The sequence below is a fragment of the Vipera ursinii genome (genome assembly GCF_947247035.1).
Source record: "Vipera ursinii genome assembly, chromosome: 2".
Classification (NCBI taxonomy): Eukaryota; Metazoa; Chordata; class Lepidosauria; order Squamata; family Viperidae; genus Vipera; species Vipera ursinii.
This window is the reverse complement of record NC_139513.1, coordinates 83,354,397-83,381,599: the sequence shown is the minus strand read 5'-3', so window position 1 is coordinate 83,381,599 and position 27,203 is coordinate 83,354,397. Positions and strand designations below refer to the sequence as shown.

Genomic DNA, 27,203 nt, shown 5'->3' with positions numbered 1-27,203 from the left:
GAAACCAGTATTAAATCAAATGTCACCCAGGTCAACAAGGACCACACTAGGTGTTACTGGACATCTGGTGACAAAAGAACTACAGAATTCAGGACTGTTGGCTGAGCAAGCAGAGCCATCAACTGAGGACGACTAAAAGAAAAATTGTTTACCAAAAGTTGTTTACCAAGTACATGCCGCTCAAACACCATCAGCACTGACAAAGTCACAGTCAATCAACTGCAAAAGGCAGCTCTAATTGTAACAGCTTACATCCTGCAATAGTACCTTTAACAACATTTTAACAACATCTGCTTCACCCAGGCCTTGGGAAACACTTGATAGGCGGACAAAAATGCCAAATCCAATCGAAACAACTGGCTGAATGTTGGATAATTATAGTGAGACGGGCTGCTGTAAGAAGTAGAGCGGTTGGTTCTGGGTTTATGCTTAAATGAGACCTTAAGTATATGTTCTAGAAGATAATTGCTCAAAGTACAGCCTGACTTACTACTAACAGGTCTCACAGAAATAGAAGGGTGTGAAACTTCCATCTTCCCTATAAAAGGTCTTCAAAAGAGGGGCTTCATATGCACTTCTGCTCCCTTCTAAAGTTCTTCAGCCCTGGAAGTATATAACAAATTGTACTGCTCTCTCAAGACGTTTGAATCAACAGATTCAGCATTTACCAGACCTTTCCATTAGATGGCAGTGAAACTTCATTCTGTAAACTGATGGCATTACCTGTTACACAAATCAGCATGGAAGATTTAAAGGCAGTTCCCCACGCCCAGGAATCTTGTTTGGAAAACATCTTGGAGAAGAAAGAGTACTTTAGAACAAGGCACGCGCTTAATCTTTCATTCAAATGACTGGTGATTTAGGCGCTTTTAGAAGAAAGCTTACACGGATCACCATACAAAATATAAAACATAACAGTAAAATATATGCACGTGAAATCAAAATGTATTATTTCTAACGCACACACACACCCTCCCCCATAACACGTGTCATCACTAAGGATAGGTATTCCGGCCCCATCTTTCATTTGGGCTTTCAAAGGGAGTTAGGGTTTGTTTTGACAGCGAAATTATGTCGCTGTAAACTGATCGTTCCGCATCAACCTGCTGGGTTTTAGTCAAAGACGGCGAGGGCGGTAATAAGAAAAGCGTGTGCTTAGGGAGGGCACCAAACTCCCACCCAGTTTCGATGGAAACTGAGACGGTCTCCCAGGAAAAACATTGGGAAATAAACCTCATTAAGCACAAGTGAATTTCTTCCGAGTAAAAACGTGAGAAAAAAAAGAGAGGCCGCCCAGAGTTAGATCAAGGGCGGGCAGATAAGCAATGCAAGTCAATCACGTAAACTTTCATTCAAGACACTTCTCGGCGCCTTCTCGCTTCCGTTTACCGAGTTTCGACGGCGCGGCCGCCAACTCGCAGCACAACTGCCGGAAGAAGTTGTGAGGCTCGTCTTGATGCTGACGGGTGTCATATGACCCAAGGAAAGATGGCCGAAGACGGGCAGAGCGGCCAGGAACTTGCGGCTGAATCGAGAGAAGATTTCGAAGTCGTCGATCGCGCCCAGATCCCCAGCGCCTCTGAGCTGAAAGGCGATGGCAGAGAGAGGCAGGGGGCGGATGCCAGCTGGTCCGCTCCCATCTTCTCCCTGGCCAAGAAAGCCTCGGAAAACTTATCGGTGAGCTACGGAAACGCTTTGAAGTCTGCAGCCTCGGTAGGACTCATTCCCAAACCACTCAGCAATGACAGCCCAGCAAAACAAAGTATGGCTATGTTTATTGCTTGTCTTTGGTAATGGCGGTGTGGGGTGTAAAGCGAGCAAGTGGCTTTTCTCACGGTAGAGGAGGGGCTGGGTAAAGAAAACTTTCAGGGCGAATTGATTTTCAGCGTCCGACTAACTAAAGAATGTATCCTAGAAAAATGTAGTTTCTAGATAGAAGAAATGCCCAGGTTCAACAGACTTGGCTCTGGGAGTCGTTTTTTCCTTTGATTTGGAGCTTTTCCTTGTATCCCATCTTCCTTTTTTCGTTTTCTGCACATGCCTGGAAACGATCACCATATTGAAGGTCTATGCCCCACAGTTGAAAATAGATTCAAGGGCAAATTCTAGAAAACATTTCTAGATATTTCTAATACATCTTATTGTGAATTGAACTTTGAATGCTTGACAAAGGTGGAGATTCTGTTTTAGACTCATCTTTTTCCCCCCTTTACTCTGGATAACATTTATGACTCGGTTTGTTTTCTTTATATGACAGTACAGTTCTACAGTACAGTACAGTTCTACTTGAATTAAAATACCGAAAGAAAACATTGATGTGTATAAGTGGGCAACTTCTATTTATTTGCTAAATATTGAAGTCTATCAGATTATAAATAATGCTGAGAAATGTATGTTGTAAATTACATTGTGTCTAGGCTTACATATCACAGTACATTTCCAAAGAGAAACAAATTTAATTGCAGAAATTTTTAATATACAATCTTTAAGTAAACTGAAAAGGAATAACTGAGTTATAAATGGGAGAGACAAAACACGGCACTGACAAAGATATGGTTTAGCTTTAGGCCCTGCACTTTAGGATATAACCATTTGATTGTGCAGTGATTCAAATAGATTATTTAGAGCATGTCAGTCTCCTAAAACACATCTTTCATGGGATAAATCCCATGGACCCCAGTTTCTTTAAGGAGTTAGGTGCGACATGAACACCCACACACATTTTCAAATCAAATTCTTCTTCAAAGTTACATTGCTGCACAGCTCTAATCTCTCCACATGGAAAAATACCAGTCTGGTCAAAAGTGCTTAGTCTTAGATTTCTACATTTATGGAGGAAGAATCATTGTGTTTATTAAAACTCCCATCTAAGTATTATTTAGAGACAGCTGGGTGTAGTAGTTAAGGCATCAGGATACAAACCAAGAGACCATGAGTTCTAGTCCTGCCCAAGGCATGAAACCATCTGGTTGAAGCCAGTCACTTTCTCTCAGCCTTAAGAGATTATGGCAAAGCACTTCTGAAAACCTTTGCCAAGAAAATTGCAGGGGCTTGTCCAGGCAGTCCTAAGAATCTATTGGCAGAAAAAAGACTTATTTGCTTCACAATAAATGTGTTAATAATCAACTTCAAAAATAAATCTGATAAATCTGATTACCTACAAGAATTTTAGTATTGTCCTATCAGTGCAGATTTTCTAGTGAGCTTATATAAATATGTTTTTAATCCTAAAGGCATGAGTAGAATGGATTAATTCCATGTATAAATTATGTGGCAGGAATAAAACGTGTTAATGATGCAGAGAAATCAGTTGAATGGAATGTAAATTCATATACACACATTCATCAGAATCTGAGAATTAAAGTAGTATACAATAGAGCACTTCAGAAGTACTAGTACTTACCAAGACATAATGGGTATTAATGATTTTAAGTGCATATGTATGAAGCATAATCTAATTCCTGGAACATTAAACTATAAAGTTGTCATCCCAATGAAAAGCAGTGCACTTGTTTTATAACAAAAAAAGAACACCGAGATTTTGAGAAGAAATGTAAATATATTAATAAATTCCATTTTGCCAAGGGAATCTTAATACTTTAATTTTAGTTCAAAAAATTGACTTTAAGATAAAAATATAATACAACTAAAATGTTTCATTATTCATACTTCACAGAAAAAATATTCTTTCAATAATCTCCTAAAACATGGCTAATTCCTATTTATAATTTAATCCTTTATCACTTCATTTTATTTTATAAATATGTTTTCCAATAATAGGAAATAAAAAGACATTATTGTATTTATACATTAACCAATTTCCGCTTACCAGCCGAAATCCAGATGGCCCCCGACCTTCGCACCTTCCGGCGAGATTTAAAAACCTATCTATTCCAGCAAGCCGGCCTGGCCTGATAGATTTGGGATTTTATTTGTTTTATTGTTGCTTTATTGTATACTTACTTTGCTCTGTACACCGCCCTGAGTCCTCCGGGAGAAGGGCGGTATATAAAACGAATAAATAAATAAATAAATAAATAAATTTGGGGGAAAATTGGTATTAACAATGGTAGCTAAATCATAGTTTATTTAATATTCTAGGTTTGCATGACACATTGATTTATAAGCCGATTCCCCTCCCCCCAAGCTGGGTTCATACAACATACAGTATTAGGCTAACATTTGGTCAGCTAATGTTTTGTCTTGAAGAACCAGTTTGGTATAGTGGTAAAGATACCAAGCTAAAAACCAAGAGACTGAGTCCTCCCTTAGGCACAAAGCTAGCTGAGTGTCCTCAGGCCAGTCACTCTTTCTCAGACCTAGGAAGCATGTAATGCAAAACCACTTCCAAAAAAATCTTGCCAAGTAAACTGCAGGAATTTCTCCAGGTGGTGGCTAGGAGTCAAGACTGACTAAAAGGGAAAAATAAAGAAAAGGGGAAAAAAAGAAAAAATTGTTTGTACTAATTCACTCCTTAAATCTAATCCCTCCAGTGCTGGAATCCAAGTAAAAGTTTCTCCAACAGTTGACTGTTCAATAAAATGAAACCCAGTTTCAATAGTCAATTGCTTTCAAACTTAGAAAAAAAATAACGTTTTATTAAAAGTCTCAGGAAGAATTTATTTTCACCAAATAGTATTGTATTTAAGAACTTCACATTTATCAGAAATAGAAAAATATTTTCAAGAGAAAACACAAGACATGCAAAAAATATATATACTTCATCTCAACAAATTCTTATTTTTTAAAATTGATTGAGCAATCTCTCTGTAATAGGTTCTTGGTGGGGAATATGATTTAAAAGACTGAGTCATTAAGTTACAATCAGCCACATTTTTAACAAAATACTTGGCAGGTTTTAATACATTAAATTAATATTGATATGCTGTGCACAATGATGCATAAACGAACTCCAACACAAATGAAAATTGCTTCTAACCAAAGCAGCAATCATACCCATATTCTAGAATAAACTATATTAAAGTGTAGATCTAGTGTAATATCATGCTACAAATATTTTTAGGATTAAATTTGAAGTGTATTAAAATATCCTCCTTGAAAAATGGATCTTCTCCCTGCATATCCATCACATCTGTTTTAGTGGTTTAATTTATTTTATTTAAAGTTTTAAAAGTAATAAATGACTATATGCAGATACTATTAACAATTCAAAAAAGCTTGCAAGCTTCTAAAATCAAATCTCTTATTTCTGCTCACCTTTCATTTTGTCCACTGCACAATCCACATAGATACCAATACACGTGTTACACCATACAACTGACAGAAATGCTGCTTCTCATTCATATGTGGCTATACGGTCTGACAGGAAGAACAAATCAATAGCTGTATCCCAGCCACAGCATACAGGCAAAAATCAAAACATAAGTTGCTAGGTTCTGTCTACCACTTCTTACACATATTTTATTGTAGTCCAGGTGATCACATTCAGCCAGGAGTTGTGCTTCTGAAAGGAACAGTGCTTGTGAGGTGCTTTAGTTTAGGCTGCTCAGGGTGCTTATGTTGTATTAAACCAGTCTTTTAAAAAATTGGCTACTTTAAAATATATGGACTTCAACTCCCAGAATTCCCCAACAGGCATGCTAACCTAGCTAGAGGGGTGGCTCATTTTCAGAAAAGAAAAAAAGGGGAGGGGGAAGCAATCCTGAAAGACAGAGCAAAAATTGGAGCAGAACCCCATGGGAATGAATCTAGGCCTGGGAAGCGGGGGAAAGACTCTCCTCCCAGCCTGTCTTAGGTAGAGGCTGACGAGACGTCCATCAGAGATGCTTTACTTTGTATTGAGCAGGAGGCGGGACAGAAGGAAACAGAACTGAATTCCATTTGGAAAATGGATTTTAAAATGTTACGTTTCTCCAGAAATGGGAATGGAAGGTAAAGCCCGACGCTCATTGCCCCCAACGGTCGCCTGGGGGAGAAAGCCTAGAAAGCTGCAACCTCCAGAAGCAGGAGCAACTAAAATGGCGTCTCCGCTTTCTTGTTTATAATGGCTCGGACTTTGCTGGGCCAATTTGCCTCTGTGTCCAATGAGAAGCGAGTTTGGGGTGAGAATTTGAACATTTTTCTCCCCTGTCAAAACTTAAGGCGGCAAATGAGAGAGAATGGCCAATCCGAGCCTTTGGAATGGTTGATGCAAAGTTGTAATTGGCTCGCAGAAAGCGTATAAGAAATTCGGTGTGTTTTGTCCAATGAGAGGCCTCTCTCTGAACGTGCAGGAGGTGGGAAGTGTTGCTCGGGTAACCCAGGTGCAGGTGAAAAACCAATGGGGGAAAGGTGGGGGGGAGGAGAAAGGAAATGACAGGTTTTGCCTGTGGGAAGGCTGGAGTATTACGTGATCCTCTACGGGAGGTGGAGACAGGGAATCGCCGTCGGGAAGGCTTTTCAGGACTGAGTAGCCCTTGTATGTCTGTAAGCGTGGGACGCTGGATAAATCCATGCACGAGGAGGCCCATGATTTTCCTATGGAGAACTGCTTCTGCTCCCGATTTTCTGCGGAAATAGCAATGCTTGCTTTCTCGCTGTAACCTTTAAATCAGGCCAAGAATGAAGCATGGGGTTTCTTCTGTAGCCTTGACTATTTTCTATAGCCACGACTATTTTTTGTATTAACATGCTTACAAGATTTCCATCTGTGTTTATAAGCAACTATGATGGTCATTCCTGTAGGAAACATGAAATGGGATTAAAATGTTGCACTGCAAGCATCCTTCTGGGGAGAATGGAGTAAAAGTACCTGTGAGCTTTTAAGGTTGTTGCAGATACCGAAATGTATAGCGATATGGTTCTTATTGTGCACATTTGGTTATGCACACATGTTTTTGCCATATTGATTCAGACTCCATTATTGTTATGCATTTTTGCTGTATAAATAAGGAACTAAAAATACTTGCAGACTTTGGGCTTTTTTATGAATAATACCTATGTATGCTATTCCAGGTGCAGGGGATTTTTTTTAGCATGAGAAGAAAATGCTTATTTGTGTGGATTCACATTTTCAAAATAAGCCTATGATCTATTACAAGAGTTTGCTTTCTTATGCTCATGTCTGTTTGTCTATATATGTTTAGCAGCCAGAACCCACACAATGGAAGAACGTTCCAATCTTGTGAATATGATGAAATTGAGCATTAAAATCTTAATCCAGTCAGCTTTGAGTTTGGGGAGGACTCTTGATTCTGACTTCCCTCCTCTGCAGCAGTTCTTTATTGTTTTGGAACATTGTCTCAAGCATGGACTTAAAGGTGAGTTTTCTTCAAATCTGGTTTTATGTTTGTGTGATTGAAAGCATATTTTTATTTGTTCACTTTATTTTTATTGGTTAATATTTGAAGGACACCATGCTTTTTTATTATTTAGCTGTCCCCATACAACAGAAATAGCCACTAGATATTTGCAGAATTTAGCTAGAATGGTGTAATTTCTGAACCATGAGAAAATGCATAGAAGCAGTGGGGGGGGTGGAAATCACATTTAAAAGTAAATGCATAGTTTGATATATTTGCCTACTTCTGTGCATTAGGGAAACAAAAATTATATTAAGGCATATCTGAAAATATATGAAAATAGACATTTCTAAGTGTTACTTGTATATTAAGTTCCTTTAACATATAGGAAAGTCTGTGATATATTCACTCAGAATATATCCAACGTCAAGTGTTTGTCTAAAAGTACAGTCCAGTTAGGTTGCATCTGTAGATAACTACATTATGTGAACTGAAGAATAATATGTTTTTCCTTCCATTCTACTGTTAGCTAAGAAGAGCTTTATTGGGCAGAACAAATCATTTTTTGGACCTTTAGAATTAGTGGAGAGACTTTGTCCAGAGGCATCAGATTTAGCAACAAGTGTCAGAAATCTGCCAGAATTAAGGTGAATAGAAACAGATATTATAGTTCTTTAATGGGGTTAATAAGAGAAAATTGTTTAAAAGAATGCATGCTTTTTATCTTTTTAATGCTATTAGTTGTAATTTGCTAGACTAATCAGATGATCTTTGCTGAACACGTTAAAAGCAGATTTTTTTCCCACACGGATTGTAACTCAGAATATTTTTATTTAGAGTAAACTACCAACCTGCATTACCTTTTATTTACTGTCTTTCAAAATCATCTGTGTAAAGTACTAATACTAATGGTAGAGTTGCATAATCATTCAACGTAAAGAGAAAACATTAAGTTAAAAAAATGGGCAGGCTTTAAATATTTTTCAAGTTCTGACAAATTATCTTCTGTGGGAATTGGTTGGTATTTTTAGCAAATGCTATTCATGTTTAACCTGGCAATATTTTGTTTCTCATTCCTTTTGTATGCTGAGCAATTTGACATATTTAATCAATGATTTTCCTGTGGGGTTGTAGGACTCCAGTCGGAAGAGGCAGAGCTTGGCTTTATCTTGCTGTGATGCAAAAGAAACTGGCAGACTACTTGAAAGTACTCTTGGATCACAAGTGTCTCTTGAGGTACTTTGGATTTTTCTTCAAGAAGAACATTTATTACTGTGCAGAACGAGAAACAGTTAAATTAGGTCTAGAAGTCAATTTGGATCACTCCTGCTAGTGAAAAATGGGAACAGGCTATTCCCGTGGTGGCGAACCTATAGCACGCATGCCACAGGTGGCACACAGAGTCCTCTCTGTGGGCATGCGTGCTGTTGCCCCAGTCCTAGGCCTTTAGCAGGGTTTTATAAAACCTTTTCGCTTTAGGCCGCCTCCGCCATGTGCAAAAAAAAAGGTTCAATCAATCAATTTCAAAAAAGGATCTCGCAAAGTTGGAATTCATTGATTGAACTTTTTACTCCCACCCAGTCTGGTGTTACCACCACAGCCACACCCACCCAATGGGCCACACCCACCCAGCACTCGACAATACATAACTGGGTTTTGGTTTGCAGTTTGGGCACTTGATCTCTAAAAGGTTCGCAATCACTGGGCTATTCCCTTTCCCTGTCACTCTTCTACAGACAGAAAAGTGTTATTACAACTGAAACTCCTGACAAAAGAAGAAATCCTTCTTCCATTTGTGCTAAATCTAGCTCAGTATTTATATTCACAATATTAATTGGATAAGAGATATTTAGTTTAGAAAAAAAATCTTTTTAATGATCCTCAAGTGAATCTTACGGCAACACCTGCAGCCGGCGTCAACTTCCCTCCGTCCAGTGCGCTCCCACAGAGAGGGCCTCCTCAGGGTGCCTCCGATCAAAGAATGCTGATTGGTGGCCCCCAGGGGGAGAGCGTTCTCTGTGGGCGCGCCAGACCTATGGAACCGCTTACCGGTCCAGCTCCGGATGGCCCCCGACCTTCGCTCCTTCCGGCGTGATCTCAAAACCTTCTTTTTTGAACAAGCTGGCCTGGTCTGACGGGATGGGGTTGGGTTTTTTATAATTAGTTTTAATTTTTAATATGTATTAATTACTACGGGCATAGTTGTTTAATCACTTTTTAATTTTTGTATCCGTTTTTTTATTATGTATTGTCCTGTTCACCGCCCTGAGTCCTTCGGGAGAAGGGCGGTATACAAATTAAATTATTAAATATTAAATTAAATCTTCCACTGTGATAACTAGAAAAATATTCCTCTTTAAACCATGTTTTCCTTTCCTAGTGAATATTATGAGCCTGATGCGTTGATGATGGAAGAAGAAGGAGCTTTGATTGTAGGCCTGTTGGTGGGACTAAATGTCATTGATGCAAATCTCTGTTTAAAAGGAGAAGACTTGGATTCGCAGGTGAAAATTATCTCCTTTAAACTAAGTCCTAAGTGGCAACGCTAGGCCTGAACCAAGGGTAACCAGGCTGAATTCATATTGTTTTAGATGTTTCTGAAAATGTAATAATTGCATTTATAGGTGGCTTATTTACAGAAGTTTTGTCCCAACATAAAACTACAAGTTAGCAATAGTTTGAATCTATGCAAATTGGGTGGCCACATTTTGTATCCTGTGCTCATCTTCTTCCTCTTGCAGAGCTCATTTGTGCAATTTATTTGAACCTTTTTCTTCCTTGGTTGTAGTGAGTGTCATTGGTCATGTCATGTCCTACAATTTTGCTTAGCTGCTGTGCTCTATTAAATCAGCTTCTCTGCTTTGCATGGTTGTTTGCGTTGGACACTAATGCTGTCAAAGAAATCTCTATCAATATAACAAGTATTTTGAGTTCATCTTGGGACAATGGCAATTAATGGACTATGTTAATGGCCTGAATCCCCTTACATTTAATCCCCTTGAATGTGAAAAGGGTATGAAAAGCACATCATAGTGAATTGTATTACAGAGAAAAAATACAATTAATTTAATGAAATTTATCTTGTCAGGTTGCAGTGATTGATTTTTCTCTGTACCTTAAGGATACACAGTGCACTGACAATGGCAAAGGGTATGTATAGTTAAGGTTCTGTTTTTTAAAATTGTGTAACAGAAAACTATATCGGAGCTGAGTCCAGTTTAAACTTTCCTAATGACCTTAGAGAAAGAAATTGAAACCAGAATAGAAATAGGCAAATTAAAGAGAAAACTATAAAACAGTGTAAATTGGCATTAAGTAATGCCTTAGGCATGAAAGTCAGTTTGGCGACTTTGAGCCAGTCACCCACTCAGCCCAACTCATCTCACAGCATTGTTGTCGTGAAGAAAATTAGTGGAGCAATGAGGGTTAGGCATATTCAATGCCTTGAGTTATAAAAATAATAAAGGGATAAAATAAATTATTATACCTGCTTATCATGGTGTTCTGGATTTGTACTTGTAGCATATAGAATGAATATATATCTTATACAACAACCATTCTAAATGTAAACATTGCACTTGAAACAGTTGGCTGTTTTAAAAAGACAATGATCTTTCTTTAAATGTCAGAGATGAAGGAATTACTGCTGTGCTTGACCAGAAACATTACGTGGAAGAACTTAATCGACATTTAAGGTATAGTTTGTTGGTTAATACTTTATTCCCCCCACCCTCATATGAAGACCACAATTCTAACATAAAGGATGCCTGCTCTTTTCCTTACAAATCTGAGTTTTAGTATTTTATGTCCTTCCCCTTACCTCGTTAGAACCCCAGGTTTTGCCTTGGATTCGGCCATTTTATTAGTTTGGGGACCCTGGTTGTTTTGAGAAACCATTTTTTTTTATTTTTGGGATGAAGTGGCTAGAATTATTATACAGATACTGAGTCTCTTTCTTTATAGTTGCACCGTTGGAGATCTTCAGAGCAAGATAGAGTGCTTAGAGAAAACAAATTCCAAGCTCCAAGAAGAGGTTTGTGGTCACGGTGACATATTTTCAATTACGTTTTAAATTAAATAGTTCAAATGTACCTGAAAAAACCTAGAGAATAAAGACGGGATACAAATAAATAAAGTAATATATTACAACTTGTAGATTGATTGTAACTTCTAGGTACAGGAATGTGGGAAGCTACTTTTATAACAAGCCATTGGTCCATCTGTATTATCTTTACCTCAGGATTTTGGAAAACAAATACATACTTGTGTGTAAAAAGTTCAGGTGATTGAGCTACAACCTTATCTTATTAAGTGATTATTAAGAGCAGAGTAAGTTCATGCTATCGTCTGAAAGGAATAGTGCTTGAACGAAAAAGCATAACAGTAATTAGTTCCTATTTTGGAACAGGAACATAATTACTCAGTAAAATCTTGAAATGCAGTCAAATCTGCATCTGAGGCACTACTGAATAGCAGATTTTTATGAACAGCAGGATAATGTATGAATGTTTCATTTGGGGAACAGCAGGATAATGTATAAATGTTTCATTTGGGGAATGTTTCATTTGTTTCATCTTCTCATTTTTTAATCGCTCTCCCTCTGCTATCTTTTGACCAGCTATCAGCAGCAACAGATCGAATCAAAGCTCTCCAGGAAGAACAACAGGAGCTGAAACATGAAAACGAATTAATTCGTGAACGCAGTGAAAAGTATGCTGAGGTCAGATACTGAAAAGCCTACATAATCTCCTAAGACTATATAGGAGCCTTAACTGTTTGCTTATTTATTTTAAATGTTATCTATTTTTCTTTCTAACACAAAAAAGTGCACAGAACATACATATATAAATCTCTTAGGGCACAAAAAGGTACTCCTATATATGTGACATGCAACAAGATAATCATTTTGATCAAGTAATAGTTTATAGTTTATTAAATTTTTATACCGCCCTTCTCCCGAAGGACTCAGGGCGGTGAACAGGGCATATAATAAAAATACAAAAATACAAAAGTTAAGAAAAAATTAAATTATTGCCCAAATAAAACAGTAAAAATATACAAATATTAAAACCCTAAGTTAACTCCCCATCAGGCCAGGCCAGCTTGTTCAAATAAATGGGTCTTTAACCCGCGCCGGAAGGAGCGGAGATCCGGTGCCATCCGGAGCTCAACCGGCAGTTGATTCCACAAAGCCGGGGCGCCCACAGAGAAGGCCCTCCCCCTGGGGGCCACCAGCCAGCATTCTCTGACCTGAGGCACCCTGAGGAGGCCCTCTCTGTGGGAACGCACAGGGCGGAGGGGAGTCGACGCCGGCAGCAGGTGGTCCCCAAGGTATTCCGGACCCACGCCATGTAAGGACTTAAAAACCATCACCAAGACCTTGAACCTCACCCGGAAGACAACTGGTAGCCAATGCAGCTCGCGGAGCAAAGGTGTAACATGGGAGTACCGGGAAACTCCCAAGACAACTCTCGCGGCCACATTCTGTACCAGTTGGAGCCTCCGAGTGGTCTTCAAGGGAAGCCCCATGTAGAGCGCATTGCAATAGTCAAGACGAGAGGTCACGAGCGCATGAGTGACCGTACACAGGGCATCCCAGTCCAGAGCGAAAGCGAAAGCCCCCCTAGTCACGGCTACTATGTGGTCTTCTAAGGTAAGCCATGAATCTAGGAGGACTCCCAAGTTGCGAGCCCTATCCACGGGGGGTAAAAACTCACCCCCCACAGAAAGCGATGGAACATTTTGAATGTCCCGGGATGCCGGAATGTACAGCCACTCAGGTTAGACATAGATTTGTGCTCAGTTATTCCGTTGATGACAAAGATGATAATGATGCTTTAAATTCATATGCTCTGCACATCTGACAGAAAAGAATTGGCTCTTCTCTAATTTTCCATTCCATTAAAAGCCCCACTGGAATGTCCGATGTTATTTGAGCAATTAGGGAGCCAAGTGCCATAGAGGAGTGGAGGAGGTGAAGATAATTATTGAGCTATCTCCAGCAGGATCGCTCCTTGTCTCCTACTGCAAATTAAAGAAGACCTTTGTTCAGTGAAGGGCAAGCCTGTGTCCAATGGTGGTGTGCTTAAAAGGTTGGACTAGGACTGGAGAGACTAAAAATCACCCCTAGCCATGGTATCTCTTTGGGTCACACTAGTCCCAACCTATTTCATAGTTATTATAGGGACAAAATAAGGAGCATTCTCCATGTAAATTACCTTAAGTTCTTGAAAGAAAGGCAAGATATAAATCTAACAAATAATTGTATCTCATTAAAACTAACACCATTAGGTGGGACATTGAAATACTATCCATGGTTCAGTTTCCAGCTACTTTCCCCATCCATGGTTCTGTACATACTGAATGGACTTTCCAGTTCACTCTTGCAGAAATCAACTTTCTTTGACATTTTTCCAGGAAAATCAATGGATGAAAACAAGTATTTTGCTTTTTTTCCCCCAGCTAACTGCAACAGTTTCATAAATTAACATAAATCAATATCTTTGAGTCTTTAGCATCTTGTTGCTCATATTGTTCACAGGTATAAGATACCTTGTTGCTTGCAGCATCCATTGGTAACCTCATCTTTGATTTCTTTTATAGAAACATTGAGTCTTCAATCTATTAGCAGATTATTCACCCACTTTTTAATTTAGGTAACTAAACTGGACACCAAAGTGGAACTGGAAACCTATAAGCAATCACGACAAGGCCTAGATGAAATGTATAGTGATGTCTGGAAGCAATTAAAAGAGGAGAAAAGAATTCGAATGGTGAGAGCTCATAATTTAACAACTGGAAATAATTGTTCAGTTTAGTCTTAACTGACAGAGTTTCATATCTAAAATGCAGTTAAGTACTACAAAGTGATGAACCTGGGCTAGGATAAGGAGGAGGATTGGGTTAGCTGTATTACTCAATGAAAGCCTAATTGGAAGAGCAGTTATAAATGCTAATGAGAGCCATTGTGATAGAAGCTACAAAAACATCAGACAGGAAAGACGTGTGCAAAACTGCCTGCCTCTGGTATTTTGGTTAGTGGAGTATATTGCACCAGTCTGTTCTTACTCCAGATCAAATCTAATCTGTTCAGAGACTGGCACTATGATGGCACTATATATTGGATTTCAGCTTTCATCCTGACAATGAATGGCAGTGAAAGCAGTATTCCAAAATATTTGGAAGACATAGCTTGGGTACTTCTGATCTATCATCATAAACTATTACTTATCTACTATCTTAATAACTATTGCTTAATAGCTAAATTAACAAGAAAAAAATGACACACTGATGCTCACAATTAGATTTGAACAGCAGTCCAGCCAGAAGCACACAGGGCTAGCAGTCAAATGCCATACATACCCAAATGAGAATGATGCAGCTGGTAAAAACAAACTTGAAAATACCGCTTTTGCAGATACAAGAGCTTTCCTTGAGCCTCACACTTGCAAATTCATCCTTAATTTGTTCATATCAGAGAGGATCAGCTAGGAGCCATATAATGAGGGTTTTAATCCATACTCAGAATGAACAGAGTTGGAGGAGGAGGGTTAAGTAGGGAAGATTGCAAGGGAAATGGAAGAATCCTAGGGCAGGGTTCGGCAACCTTAAACACTCAAAGAGCCACTTGGACCCGTTTCCCAGAGGGGAAAAAAACACTGGGAGCCGCAAAACTCGTGCGCGTGCATGCAAGGGGGAGAGCTTAATTGAAGAGTTTAATTAAAAAGAAATAGAGGCTGTTGTGCATGAGTTCTCTCTCTCTCTCTCCCCCTCTCTTTCTGATCTTCTGCTCACCTGGCAAGGTGGCTTCACGCTATTTTCGGACAAGCTGACACATTCTTATTGGGCTGGCTCTCCTGCTGCTTCCTGTGGAGACACAGCAAAGGCAGGAGCCCCGCCCAATAAGATTGTCAGCTTCTCCGAGAACAGTGTGAGGCCACTCTCTTTTACACACACACAGAGAGAGAGAGAGAGGGAAGGGAAGTGCAAGTGCCTCTCTCTGTCTCTCTCTCTCTCTCTCTGCAAATGGCAGAGGACTGGGAGCCACAGGAGAAGGCTGAAAGAGCCTCATGCGGCTCCAAAGCAGCGGGTTGCCGACCCGTGTCCTAGGGGAAGAATAATAGAATACTATTTTGTGCATAGCCACCATTGTCTGGCAGTGGAAAGGTTAAATAACCCTTAGACCTCCCTTTTCAATTTATTCATATAAAATAAATATATGTTCATATAAAGTAATGGTTTACGAAAATGCAAAAAATTGATTTGTGTAAACCTGGCTTTTTGATTAGAACTGAATATAAGAATAGATTTTCCAGTTGGTTGCAGGAATATACTAATAAAGATTCAAAAATTCTATGCCCAAAGCTAGGCAAAAGTCATTATTTTTGTTTTTCTCTCCAATATTTGTTGTTGCTTTAGCACAATACAAAGAGTCCATAACCAATTATGCCTGGGAGGTATTAGAAAGATTTGGAGAGTATGAAAAGTCCAAATATGCATATGAATCTCTTCTGGATCATAGCAAAACAATTTGGGGGGAAGTGTACAATGTAACTGGTAAATATAAAAGATTCTTTCATTTATTTAGTGTAAAACTTCCTTCCCTTGATTGCCTTGAACTATAGAAGAACAATTCAGCAGTCCAAGAGGGCATAAAATTGAGAAGGCTACCCTAAATAATACTGTATATTGACGTTTATGATGTACATGAAGTGTTTTATGTATGCAGCTTGTATTATATTTTTTAAGGAGTTGGAAAAAGAATTGGACCTTCAAACTGCAATGAAAACAGAGATGGAAATTGCCATGAAACTTCTAGAGAAAGATACACATGAAAAACAAGATACCTTGGTTGCACTTCGCCAGCAGTTGGAGGAAGTTAAGGCTATCAATTTGCAGATGTTCAATAAATCTCAGGTATTCAAGAGTTTCTTTGCTATGGCCACAAATAGTTCTAAAATACAGGAGTTAAAGTGTACAATCTGTTTAATCAAGCTTGATGCAATGTTCACTATTATTTTTGAAGCTGAAAATGTGCAAAATCTTTTCTGTCTCAACCCATCTTTCCTTCCATTGCTGATTTTAACTTAAAGATCCTGATTGTTATAGTCCAGATAGGGAACTCTGGCTTAAGATCAATTTACTAACAAAGATGTTAAGTTAGGATAACTGGATTCTGTGCCAGAGTTCCTTTTCATGGAAATACCAAGAAATTCTGACTAGGATAATACATGGCATGCGAGGAGTAAGAAAAAAGCATTCAGGCCAAGAATTCATTTCTAGTTTCATAAACTTAAGGATTATGAAACAAGGATCATTGTATCTAACCTGGCCATCAATCTCACCCATATGATGTCTTCTATTGGCAAACAAGGGGTTTCTCCACACACAGCTGAAAACCAACTAATTGTTCACTTTCCCAGGTTTTTTAGTTGTGATATCCTTATGACAGAAGCACAAGTGTTTTCCTAACTTGGTTAGTTTTCTGACTGGAAAAGATGAAAATTGCAAGAATTAGATCCTTTTTCTTGATTTGGGGAATTATTTAGAAGCTTAATGGTGAGTGGGGATGCCCTATTAGTCAACTTCCATCACTCATCTAGCTAAGACACTTCAAAATATACTAGAAGCTTTTATGCAGTATTCTCTTTTCAGGTACCGTTTTAAATACAATACTTGAAGAGGGAGCAGATGGCCAAGAGCTCTGGAATAAGGTAGCCAGACCAGAATGCAGTCTCAAAGCTCCATGCAAACACATAATGTTGTGGCTTCCTGCCATTTGCCAGCAGGAAGCACAAAATCCTACTTGTAGGTCTTAAAAAGCTAAAAGTTTTTTTAAACTTCCTCTCTAGGGAACTGTAAAAAAAATTGACACCACTCATATTTGTTAGGTAGCCCTGTAATATATATTAAAGTTCCACCACTGCAGACCTTCTGCCAAACAAAGACAAGTATGTCTTCAGCCACCAACTAAGAGCTTATTTCTGCACTACAAAGATAAAGTTATTTTTCATTATTACAATTTACTCTCTGGGTAAAAGCACAGGTTTATTGGATTATTTTCCAGGGGTTTTTTTCTCTTGAAGTTCTGCAACTAAAGCAGTTTCTTGAGTTTTGCCATTAGGTTTATTAACTCTGCTATATTAGAATTAAGAGAATCTTTGAAGGGAAAGGAATATGAAAAGAGATGTGAAAAAGGATCTTTCTGAACTGTTACAACCCTCGCAAGCTATAAGAAGAAGAAGAATTAATTTAAGGTGACCTGATTAAATTTGTTTTTGCTCCAGACTGCGGAGAGTTCTTTACAACAGAAAAAAGAAGCAATATCATCCTTTGAAGGCAAAACAGATCAAATGATGTCTTCTGTGAAACAATTGGAGGACAGGTGATTTCTTCCACATATCTGGTCAAGGTGTGACCTTAGTAGGTCTCCAGTGTTTTGCACATCAGTTGTTTCTAGTGAAGCCTGAAAGCCAGTTTTTCAGTGCTCCTTGATGCTGCCCATTATTTCCATAAAGTTTTGCAGATCCTTGTAAGGCATATTCTGACAAGATGAAGACCTGGGAAGGAGTTATCAGGCCCATTGCTTCTCTGTCAAAGGGAGAAGTCTTTTAGGCAGACTAGTCTCCACACTAATAATGTAACATTTCATAGATAAGAAATGCATGAACAAAGCTGGAAAGGATGAAACTTTAGTTTTATATGATGGTCAATATTTGGAAGAGAAAGGAAAGAGTTAAAGGAGAGTGAATCGGTGTTCAGCATTGGGACAAGAAACTGAGATGGGCTGTTTCTGGATCTTATAAACATTTATTAATTCAATTTTATATCTGTTTCAATCAAGGTATTTATATAAAACTGGGGTAAATTACTATCATTAATCATAAGATTTTATGATAGGAGCTATTGTGGTGAATTCTTTTCTTCTGCTAGCCTATTTAGAAGCTGCTGGCAGATCTCCATGGGTTTTTTAGGACGGTAGAGGCCAAAGGTTCACTTCAAATAAAGATACTATCGGAGTTATATGTCAATTTGTTCCTTTTTTTTTCTAGGCAGCTTCTCCCTGTCAAAAATAACACTTTTCCATGAAATGGTCTTTCCTTTGAACATATGATCTAGTCCAGGGGTGTCAAACTCAATTTCATTGAGGGCCGTATCAGCATTGCAGTTGCCCTCAGGGGCCCGGGTGGGCATGGCCAGGGTGGGCGTGGCCTACTGGGTGGGTGTGGCTAGAGTGTGTATGGCCTACTGGGTGGGCGTGGCCAGCTCTACATCGTTCGCATCAAGGGTGCCTATGGGGGCCTGGGCAGGAGTGGGACAGATCTGAGGGTCTCTGGCAGAAGGAGGGTCTCTGGGCCAGGGCCAAGGCAGTAGGGGCCGTTCCCTCACTGTTTCCAGGATGGCTTCGCAGGCCACATGAAACCAATTCGCGGGCCGCATCCGGCCCCCGGGCCTTGTGTTTGACATGTCTGATCTAGTCCCTGTTGTTTTAAACTTGTCATTTTGATGTGGTATAAAAAATAACATTCACAACCATGTCTGTGTATCCCCTTTTTTGTACTTTAGACTGCAGCGTGCAGACAAGGCGAAGCAGCTTGCAGAAGAGAAAAATGTCAAACTGAAACAAGAACTGGGGAGCAAAATTGAGACTCTGAAGCAGCAACTAATCCAACTGGATAGCAACTGGTACTATTATTTTATATAACCTTAGCTTGAACGTTCGTATTCGTTTGAATAGAAGAGACACATTTTGTTTACAGTTAATGGTTCACCAAAAATCAGTCACTGCCAAGGTAGCAGAAGTGTTCTTCCACCCACAGGGATAAGTACTCCTGATAAGGAATCTCTGCCTGGCAGTGCCCACCTAATAAGAGGCTTAAGCATGTGCTACCATAGGGCAGCTCCATAAGGCGGTATTCAAGAGTTAGGGGTAGACTTCACTTCCTTAAATCGTATTTCCCAAGGACTGGATACTTAACCTACTTAAACTGGAACCAGTACAATTAATACTTTTGTCACTGAAACTACAGGCAATCTTCAACTTACACAATTGAGACCAGAAACTGAGTCATTGATTGAAGCAGTCATTAAATGAGACACCCACGTTTGCTTCACTCAGTGACTATAATCCCAGCAGTCCAGGCTGCAATCATCAAGCAGTCTCCCAGGTTAAGCAGACAGAGCAAAAGAACTGCCTGTCAAGCTCAGTTTCCCTCCAAACCCAAAAGTGAAATCCTCTGAATGGCGGCAGGACCGGCGCTCAGACCTTAAAAGGTCTGAGCTCAGTTCTTGCAGCCTTTCAGAGAAGTTCCCCTCCCTTCCTTGTGCAGAGTGGAGCTCCTGCAAAAAGCTGCAGGAATGGAGCTCAGATCTTAGGGATCTGCTCTCCATTTGCGCAGCCCACCAAAGGAATTCCCTCCCCTCAGCAAGCAGCTCCTTTCACTCTCAAAGGGCTGCTTTATGGGGCAGGGGAGAATCTCTGCTCCATGCAGAGCTAAGATTTCTTCCAGGCTGACATTCCCTCCTGGCAGACAGCCCTTTCGCTCTTAAAAAGCTACCTGCCAGGAGGGAATCTCGGCTCTGCAACAAGCAGGCAGCAGTTTTTAAAGCCTTTCCTGCCGGATTCCCCATTGACTTTCTGGGGAAGCCAGCAGAGAAGATTGCAAATGGCAATCACGTGATTGTGGAGTGCTTGACAACTGATATCCAGATCACAATCATGTGACCTCAGGATGATGGGGGTACTATGTTTTTTTGTCAGAGGTACTTTGCAGGCACCCGTTCCCTGGCTGTCATCATTCCAAACTGTCGTTAAACAAATTGTCATAAGTTAAAAGACCACCTGTAATAGGGCAACAGGTTTTGGGTAGAGTGAATCATCACCCCAACATTTTTCCTCTTTCCTTCACTTAGCAATCCTTTTGTTTGATAGTGTCATCATTGTTGTTATATTACCAAAAGTTTCTGTTCTGAGGTATGGTATGAGCAATGGTTTTTTGGGGGAAATACCATTTCTTGCAACCTTATTGCTATGTTTGCACCTAAGAAATTTAGTCTTTCTTTCTTAAAGTCTATTTGGAAATGATGGTGAAGGCTAAAGTGTTTTTTGGGTGGCAGTCTCAAAAGTAATTATCAGAAGATTTTTCACTAGGTAAAAATTGTAAATCAATTCTGGTTTCTGATTCCGTACATGTATTCAAGAAGTAAGAGATTTTGGATTTTGATTCAAAGTTGCATGATAAATGAGTTCCAGACTCAGGGTATGGTTTTGAACCAAAATGAAAGCCAGAATCTCTCTGGACAAGTTCTTGAACATGCTTGGAATAGCTGTCTGTGTCCTACTGGCTATTTTCACAGAACCAAAAAAAAAGGGTTAGGGTTAGGGTTTGACCTGAGGAAAAGTACAAACTCCTGCCATTTTTCAAAATTATTCCATAATGCTAATAAGTTAAATTCTTTTGGAAAATAGGTTTCGTTTCCAACTTCGTTGTGCTTCTTTCATTTACAGTTCAGTTATTGAAAGAGAGTTAAAATCTGAGAAAGAACAGCGACAGAGACTGCAGCGAGAGTTACACCAAGAGAAAGACACTACAGCTTTGTTGAAAGCTGAACTGCAGCAAGTAGAAGGTTTGAAAAAAGTAAGGCACCTGACGATTAAGTTTCTTTCAAGAGAGAGAGGGTAGGTTATGCTTATGATTTCAGAGTGGCTGAATTACTTTCTGCTTACTTCTAAGGGAAACACTGCCGCCTCCCCCGTTTAGCCCCAAGCAAAGTAAAGGGATGTGCAATAAAAAAATTAAGAAAGATTAAAGAAGATGGGAGAACTGGAATGGGGAATCACAAGCGTTTTGCAGCAGGTGGGCATAGTTAAGCCAGCTAGATATTGAAGGGAGAAAATGTTCTGCCCTGGAGTGAAAAAAGCAGAGGGGATTTTTCTAAGAAAGGCATAGCCGGATTACAGTTGAAGGTCAATGGATTACACCATTTCATTCCTTACATTCCATCCTCTCACCTTTAAAATTGTACAAGACATTTGCTAATTACAGTGTAATTTGGGGAAGCACCAATCAGTCTAGACCAGTGTTTCTGAACCACAGCTTTAAAATGTGTGGTCATCTGCTCTTAGAATTTCCCACTCAACACATTTATTGGGAAATTCTGGAAGCTGAAGTATAAAAAATGTGGCCAAGTTTGAAAAATACTGCTCTAGATCAGGGGTGTCAAACTGCCGGCCTGCAGGCCAGACGCGTCACGACAAAACCACGGCCAACCCATTACCGGCAATGCGGAAAAAGCTCCGATACGTCATGCGATGTCACGTGACGTCGCGAGTTTGACATGCCTGCTCTAGATGATAGTAGTTTCATGTTTTAAAAAGGTGTGTTGCATTCGTGACCTTTTGTGGCTAGTACAATAGGCCATTCTACTTACAGGTTCTCTAGCCTATTGGAGTTTTCATGATAGAAACCACTGTAGTCTTTCATTAATGCTATGGGACCATACAATAGGCTTTCCAGTAAAATATATTTATTGATGGATGAGAGAGAGAATATATTATCTTTCTTTTTACCTTCAGTAGACTTTATAAAATATTTTATATAAAATAGAAAAGATGGGGAAACTGGTTAATAGAATTGTAGTGTAGTCCATTTCATTTGTGTGTATGTGTGCGTGCATAGGAATTGCAAAAACTGCAGGAAGAGAAGCAGCAGCTAGAAAAGATCTGTGAAGAACAAGAACAAGCCCTTCAAGAAATGGGGCTTCATCTTAGCCAGTGAGTACATTTCAGTAATTTGTGTCATTAATTAATTGTACCACGTATCTTGCAACTCTTTGGTCAACAGTTATTAGGTACAATATGAAAAATAAATTAAGTAATTAAAACCACATAAACAGTTCTGGCAACATTGCATTAATACCCCAAAGCCTTTCAGGATAATTTCTGGGATATTTTTCCCAATGGAACCGATTTGTCTCCAGGGAAAGGCCAGAGAGAAAAAGAGCCGTGGCACTCAGCCTCCTCCCTTCTGAGTAATGGATTGTTACCAGAGACCCACCTCAGACAGGGTGAATCTTACCTTGCAGCAAAGGGTACCATTTCAAGCAGCTTGAGACTAAGGTCACCAGTAATCTGGCAACCCTAGAACCACCAGGAGAGATGATGAAATTGACACTAAGTTGTTGACCCTTTGTAATGAAACAGTTACAATTTATTTTTATTTTTTCAGATCAAAACTTAAGATGGAAGATATTAAAGAAGTAAATAAAGCATTAAAGGTACTGTTCATGCAATAATATAGATTCATTTAAGAAATGGTAACTTGTTTTATTAACTTCTTTATCAGCTTGTGGCATGGGGAATGTCATGGGCAAAATAGTAAACCTAGAAATGTACTGACAAAGCATCTTTAGTATCTTGTTCTCTAAATATTTATTTACTCGCTCGGTCAATTAATTTCTGGCACGTAGTTGTCAGTATATTCTTTCCCAACGTGCAACACAATTCTGTGCATGTTTACTTTGAAGCAAATCGCCCAACATTCAATCGGGCTTGCTCTAATGTATAGTTAAGGGTTAACAAAAGTCTACTTGGGGAGTTAGATATGTAATTAATTTACAGGAACTTTCAAACGTTTGTGTAGATCTTTTTATTTTGTTATAAGCCTATATAAATTCAATTAAGCTAAAAATTATTTTAAAATATTAGGGCCACGCATGGCTAAAAGATGATGAAGCAACCAACTGTAAGCAGTGTGAGAAAGAGTTCTCCATTTCAAGAAGAAAGGTAATGACAGTAATACCAAGCTCCAATATTTCTATAGCTACCGACAAGTTATTTATCAGTGCTTTTTTTCCACTAATAAAATAGAATGAATGAGAGTCCCAAAGATGCTTTTCAAAAGGCAACTGGATGCTCTTGGTTTTTTTCCTTGAAAACATTTTGCTTCTCATCCAAGAAGCAGCTTCTTGAATGAGAAGTGAAACATTTTCAGGAAAAAACCAAGGAAGTCCAGTTGCCTTTTGAAAAGCTCCTTTGGGACAACCATGACCTGGATGACTGAGAATCTCCATAGAATGAGTAAAAGTACAGATGCTCTGTTGCTATTTTCCAGAAGCTGTCTGAATTCTCTTCATACCCAGTTATATCTTTTGAATCTGGGTCATCCAAGTGGTTCTGTCCCAATGCCTGGAGTCTGTGTGGGTTTGGATGGAGAGAAGCCATCTCCAACTCATTCTTACCAAGACCAAGTAGTGCTTGGGTGTTCAATCAACCAGAACTGATATTCCAACTTTGGCCTTGAATGGGGTTGCGCTTCCCCAAGTATATGTATATAATCTAGGGGTCTTCCTGGACTCCTTGCTTGATGAACAGGTGGCCACCATGGCAAGGAAGGCTTTTGCCCAGCTTCATTTGGGGCACCGGTTACTTTTATAGATTTGGGAAAGGGAGGCTCTTACCATGGTCACTTCACAGCTTGAATACTGCAATGAGCTTTTCACGAGGCTCCTCTTGAAGACCTCCTGGAAACTTCAGCTGGTCCAGAATGCAGTACAGTCAGTGATGGGCAGATTTCAATATGCCCATGTAACAACTCTGCTTTCTGAACTGCACTGGTTGTCAAGTTTGCTCCTGGGTGTTATCTAAGGCCTTGAGGAACCTCCTGTCTTCCGTAGTATCTGCCCAGACAACTCAATCCAGTAAGGTTGTTTCAATCTGAGTTCCATCGATTAAACAATGGCACCTTTCAGGCCTTTGGAAATCCACTTTCTCTGTAGCAATACCTGCCGTCTGGAATAACATTCTCCTAAATTTTTGAAGAATTCCCGCCTTGAAATTTTGAAGGGACACGTGGCTCTTTATCTAGGCCTTCAGGAAGGACACTTCACATTCCTTTTCTTTCTTCATGAAACATGTCCCTTTGATTCCAGTTCAATCCAAAGGTCTTCTATTTCACAGTCCAGAGAAATCAGCATCACATGTCTTGTGCACGGATCAGAGCCCAGTACTATATTCCCCCTGAATTCCCCAATTTTAAGGCTTCAGAGAAACTGAAACAGGTTCAAAAAGGGCAGTGAGGATTATCAGAGGACTAAAAGTCCTATAAAGACAAATACATCCATTTCATGAAATTTATGATGCCCAATTCTACACCTATTGATGAAGTACAATTAAAAACTACACATTCAAATGACATGCAGGGCCTGCCACCCACTCTAATCAAAGGCCTAGTAAAAGAGCCAGCTTTTCAGGTCTTTTGAACATATCCAGAGCAAGGAGCAGAAGATAGGGGATGGTGTTCCAGATGAGATTGAAAGAACTAAAATGTTTATTTAGAACAGGGCTTTTCAACCTTTTCACCCATTGTACCACTTTTAGGATATGGCAACATCCAAGTACGAGTCACCTAGCAAGGTGTCAAAAACTTGACCAAAAAAAAAGGAAAAAAGTGATTAAGTACAGGTAGACCTTGACTTAGAACAATTCGCTTAGTGACTGTTCGAAGTTACAATGGCACTGAAAAAAGTGCCCCCCAAGCCACAGCCGAGCAAGACACCTGCCTGCCTGCCCGGTGCCACTCTTCCTCCTGTCCGAGTTTTTCATTGTTCTAAGCATTTCTGTTGAGGATTGGCAGCAGGGGGGGGTATTCCCCCCCCCCCCTCTGCTGGGTGGTTGCAGGTTTTGGTCCCTTCACGTGATCCTGGGACACTATGACCCTCATAAATATGAATCAGTTGCCAAGCATCTGAATGTAAATCACAAGACCCTGGGGATTCTGCAACATTCCAGCTGATCGGTGCTTCCTCTGGGCTCAGAAGCGCCAGGATCAGTGCCAAGCTGCAGCTGGAGCCTGGCACTGATCCTGGTGCTTCCACTGAGCCCTGACAGCCCCAAAGCAGCGCTGATCCTGGCGCTTGCGCTGAGCTTTGACAGCCCTGCAGCTCCAGCCACCTCTCACTCAGGCTTGTGCGGTGCTGCCACCGGTTCAGGTCATTCCCCTCCCTCGCTACTACTTTTCTAGGATGGTCCCGTACCACCTGTCAGGTGCCAATGTACCACAGGTAGTACCCGTACCACTGGTTGAAAAGACCTGATTTAGAAGACTGAAAGGAATACGATTACCATTCCCAGAATATTCTAATTAACATGTATTTGGAGGCATCCTGGAGATAAGCTCATATCCAGTTTATGTTCCCAGAATACTTTATTTGTAGGCCTATATTGAACAGGGGATGACACAAAGCAGCATTTGAAAATTTTCTAGTTCCAGTGTTTTTATTGGATTCCCATGTAACTTTTTGAAAGCTGGAACTATTTTTAAAATCATTTTGGTTCATGTTAATACTAAGATAATATTTTAAGATATTATTAATGTAATAATCTTCTCTGTATTTGCAGCACCATTGTCGAAACTGCGGTCACATCTTTTGTAATACTTGTTCAAGCAATGAACTTGCACTTCCATCATATCCAAAACCTGTACGGGTTTGTGATACTTGCCATACGTTGCTGCTTCAGAGGTGTACATCAATTTCTTCCTAAAATCTATGTTCCAGAATGCTAATTCCAGGGAATGAACCTAACAAGTTTTTTAATATTCTAAATTCCATTAACACATATGGCACTGTGTATTATATTCAAACAGGAAAAGGTTTAATTTATAAAAATGGGATACCAAAATCATGGAAAGTATTTTTATAGATCAAATGCCAGCAAAATGTCATATTCAAAAATAACTATTTCAAGTGTACACACCTGTTATTTTTAAGCTCAAAAATCCTATTGTTTGAATGTTAACTTTATACTTCAGGTTTATAGATTTGCTCTAAAACAAATTAATTTTCTGAACACTTAATGGATCTATCTTCTGTTAACAGTTCACTTAAATTTCTGTTGATCTGTATGTAATAAAAAAAATGAAAATGCTATCTTAAAAAGTTAAATCGAAGCATTTTTAAAGAATGTATGCTTGGATGTGCCTTCTAAATCTTTCAAAAGTGAACAGAATAACATACTGTAAGTTATCTGTGATTACGCAATAAAGTTGATCCACACTTGTTACATATTCCTTAATGTGTTCATTAAATTTTCTTTTTTGTTAACAGCACTGCACACTTTTAAAGGTGTATTAGCTGTGATGAGCTGGAAAGGGTATGCTGCAGAAACTAAAGTATCTGTCTTCCAATGTTTCCATAGAAATACACAGTTCTTATGACCAAAATTGGGACGGAATTATCTATTGCTAATTGAAGCCAGTTAATCATTGTGGTGCCAGAACTGGCTGGGAAGGTTGAAAAGGGTGATCATGTGACCCCCCCACAATGCTGCAACCATTGTGAATGCATGTCTTCTGCCAAGCTCCCAAATTTGGATCACGGGAATGCTGCAACAATCTTACAAGTCACTTTTTCAGTACTATTAAGAACTATCTATACCCAATTTTAAACTTGTGCATTTTTTTACAATTAGGCAGCAATTTCATGGCTTTACAGACTAACTGCAAATCATTAAAAAAAACTGCACAAAAAACACCACACAGTAAATGTTGTCATGTCTTTGTAGCATGGAGACTTAGAAAAGAATGACCATGAAATATCCTGAAAAAGCAATTAAGTCTTTAATTACTAATTTGGATCTATTAGATGGAAATCACTTTGAAAATGGTAGTTAAGCATAATTAAAAACATGATTGTCTAGGTATGTTGTACTCAACCAGGGGAGGCAACCTTGGCTCTTTTATGACTCGTGGACTTCAACTCCCAGAATTCCTGAGGCAGCATGGAAGTCTGCATCAAGTGGAAGTGCACCCAACATTTCATACAACATTTCTTACTTTAAAACACCAGTATCCATGTATTTTGGTACTCTTAAAGGTCAATTTAAAAAACTACAGGTGGGCAAAAAATGTTTAACAAATTATAATTATCTGCTTTCCTTAAACTATGCAAACCAATTTCATACAC

At 39.3% G+C, this 27,203-nt stretch overlaps 1 protein-coding gene and 1 long non-coding RNA gene across 4 annotated transcripts; one reads left to right on the top strand and one right to left on the bottom strand.

The window, feature by feature from the left end:
• The first annotated feature begins 1,398 nt into the window (after window positions 1–1,398).
• On the top strand, window positions 1,399–26,305 carry RUFY1 (RUN and FYVE domain containing 1). 3 transcript variants are annotated; one of them, XM_083351728.1, is made up of 18 exons: window positions 1,399–1,762; window positions 7,089–7,259; window positions 7,771–7,888; window positions 8,376–8,477; window positions 9,622–9,745; window positions 10,330–10,391; window positions 10,871–10,936; window positions 11,205–11,274; window positions 11,860–11,961; window positions 13,898–14,014; window positions 15,990–16,157; window positions 17,528–17,625; window positions 18,807–18,926; window positions 20,749–20,878; window positions 21,920–22,014; window positions 22,469–22,517; window positions 22,948–23,025; window positions 25,639–26,305. In XM_083351728.1, exons 1-18 carry the CDS (start codon window positions 1,474–1,476, stop codon window positions 25,780–25,782), a joined length of 2,103 nt encoding a protein of 700 aa, XP_083207854.1. In that variant the 5' UTR covers window positions 1,399–1,473; the 3' UTR covers window positions 25,783–26,305. The 3 variants fall into 3 exon arrangements, with proteins under 3 accessions (XP_083207854.1, XP_083207853.1, XP_083207855.1); XM_083351727.1 differs by having other exon boundaries at window positions 1,401–1,762; window positions 7,086–7,259; XM_083351729.1 differs by having other exon boundaries at window positions 1,495–1,713; window positions 7,086–7,259.
• On the bottom strand, window positions 2,319–5,273 carry LOC310636563. Its single transcript, XR_014491750.1, has 3 exons — window positions 5,218–5,273; window positions 3,162–3,227; window positions 2,319–3,073 (listed from the first exon to the last, which is right to left on the bottom strand). It is a non-coding gene; the product is annotated as an uncharacterized lncRNA (long non-coding RNA).
• Window positions 26,306–27,203: the final 898 nt, after the last annotated feature.

Bases quoted from the DNA above. Each gene is read 5' to 3' on its own strand.
- RUFY1 (XM_083351727.1), top strand. From the start codon at position 1,474: ATGACCCAAGGAAAGATGGCCGAAGACGGGCAGAGCGGCCAGGAACTT. The intron at 20,879-21,919 runs GTAAGGCACCTG...GTGCGTGCATAG, and splicing joins AAGTAGAAGGTTTGAAAAAA to GAATTGCAAAAACTGCAGGA. The intron at 22,015-22,468 runs GTGAGTACATTT...TTATTTTTTCAG, and splicing joins ATGGGGCTTCATCTTAGCCA to ATCAAAACTTAAGATGGAAG.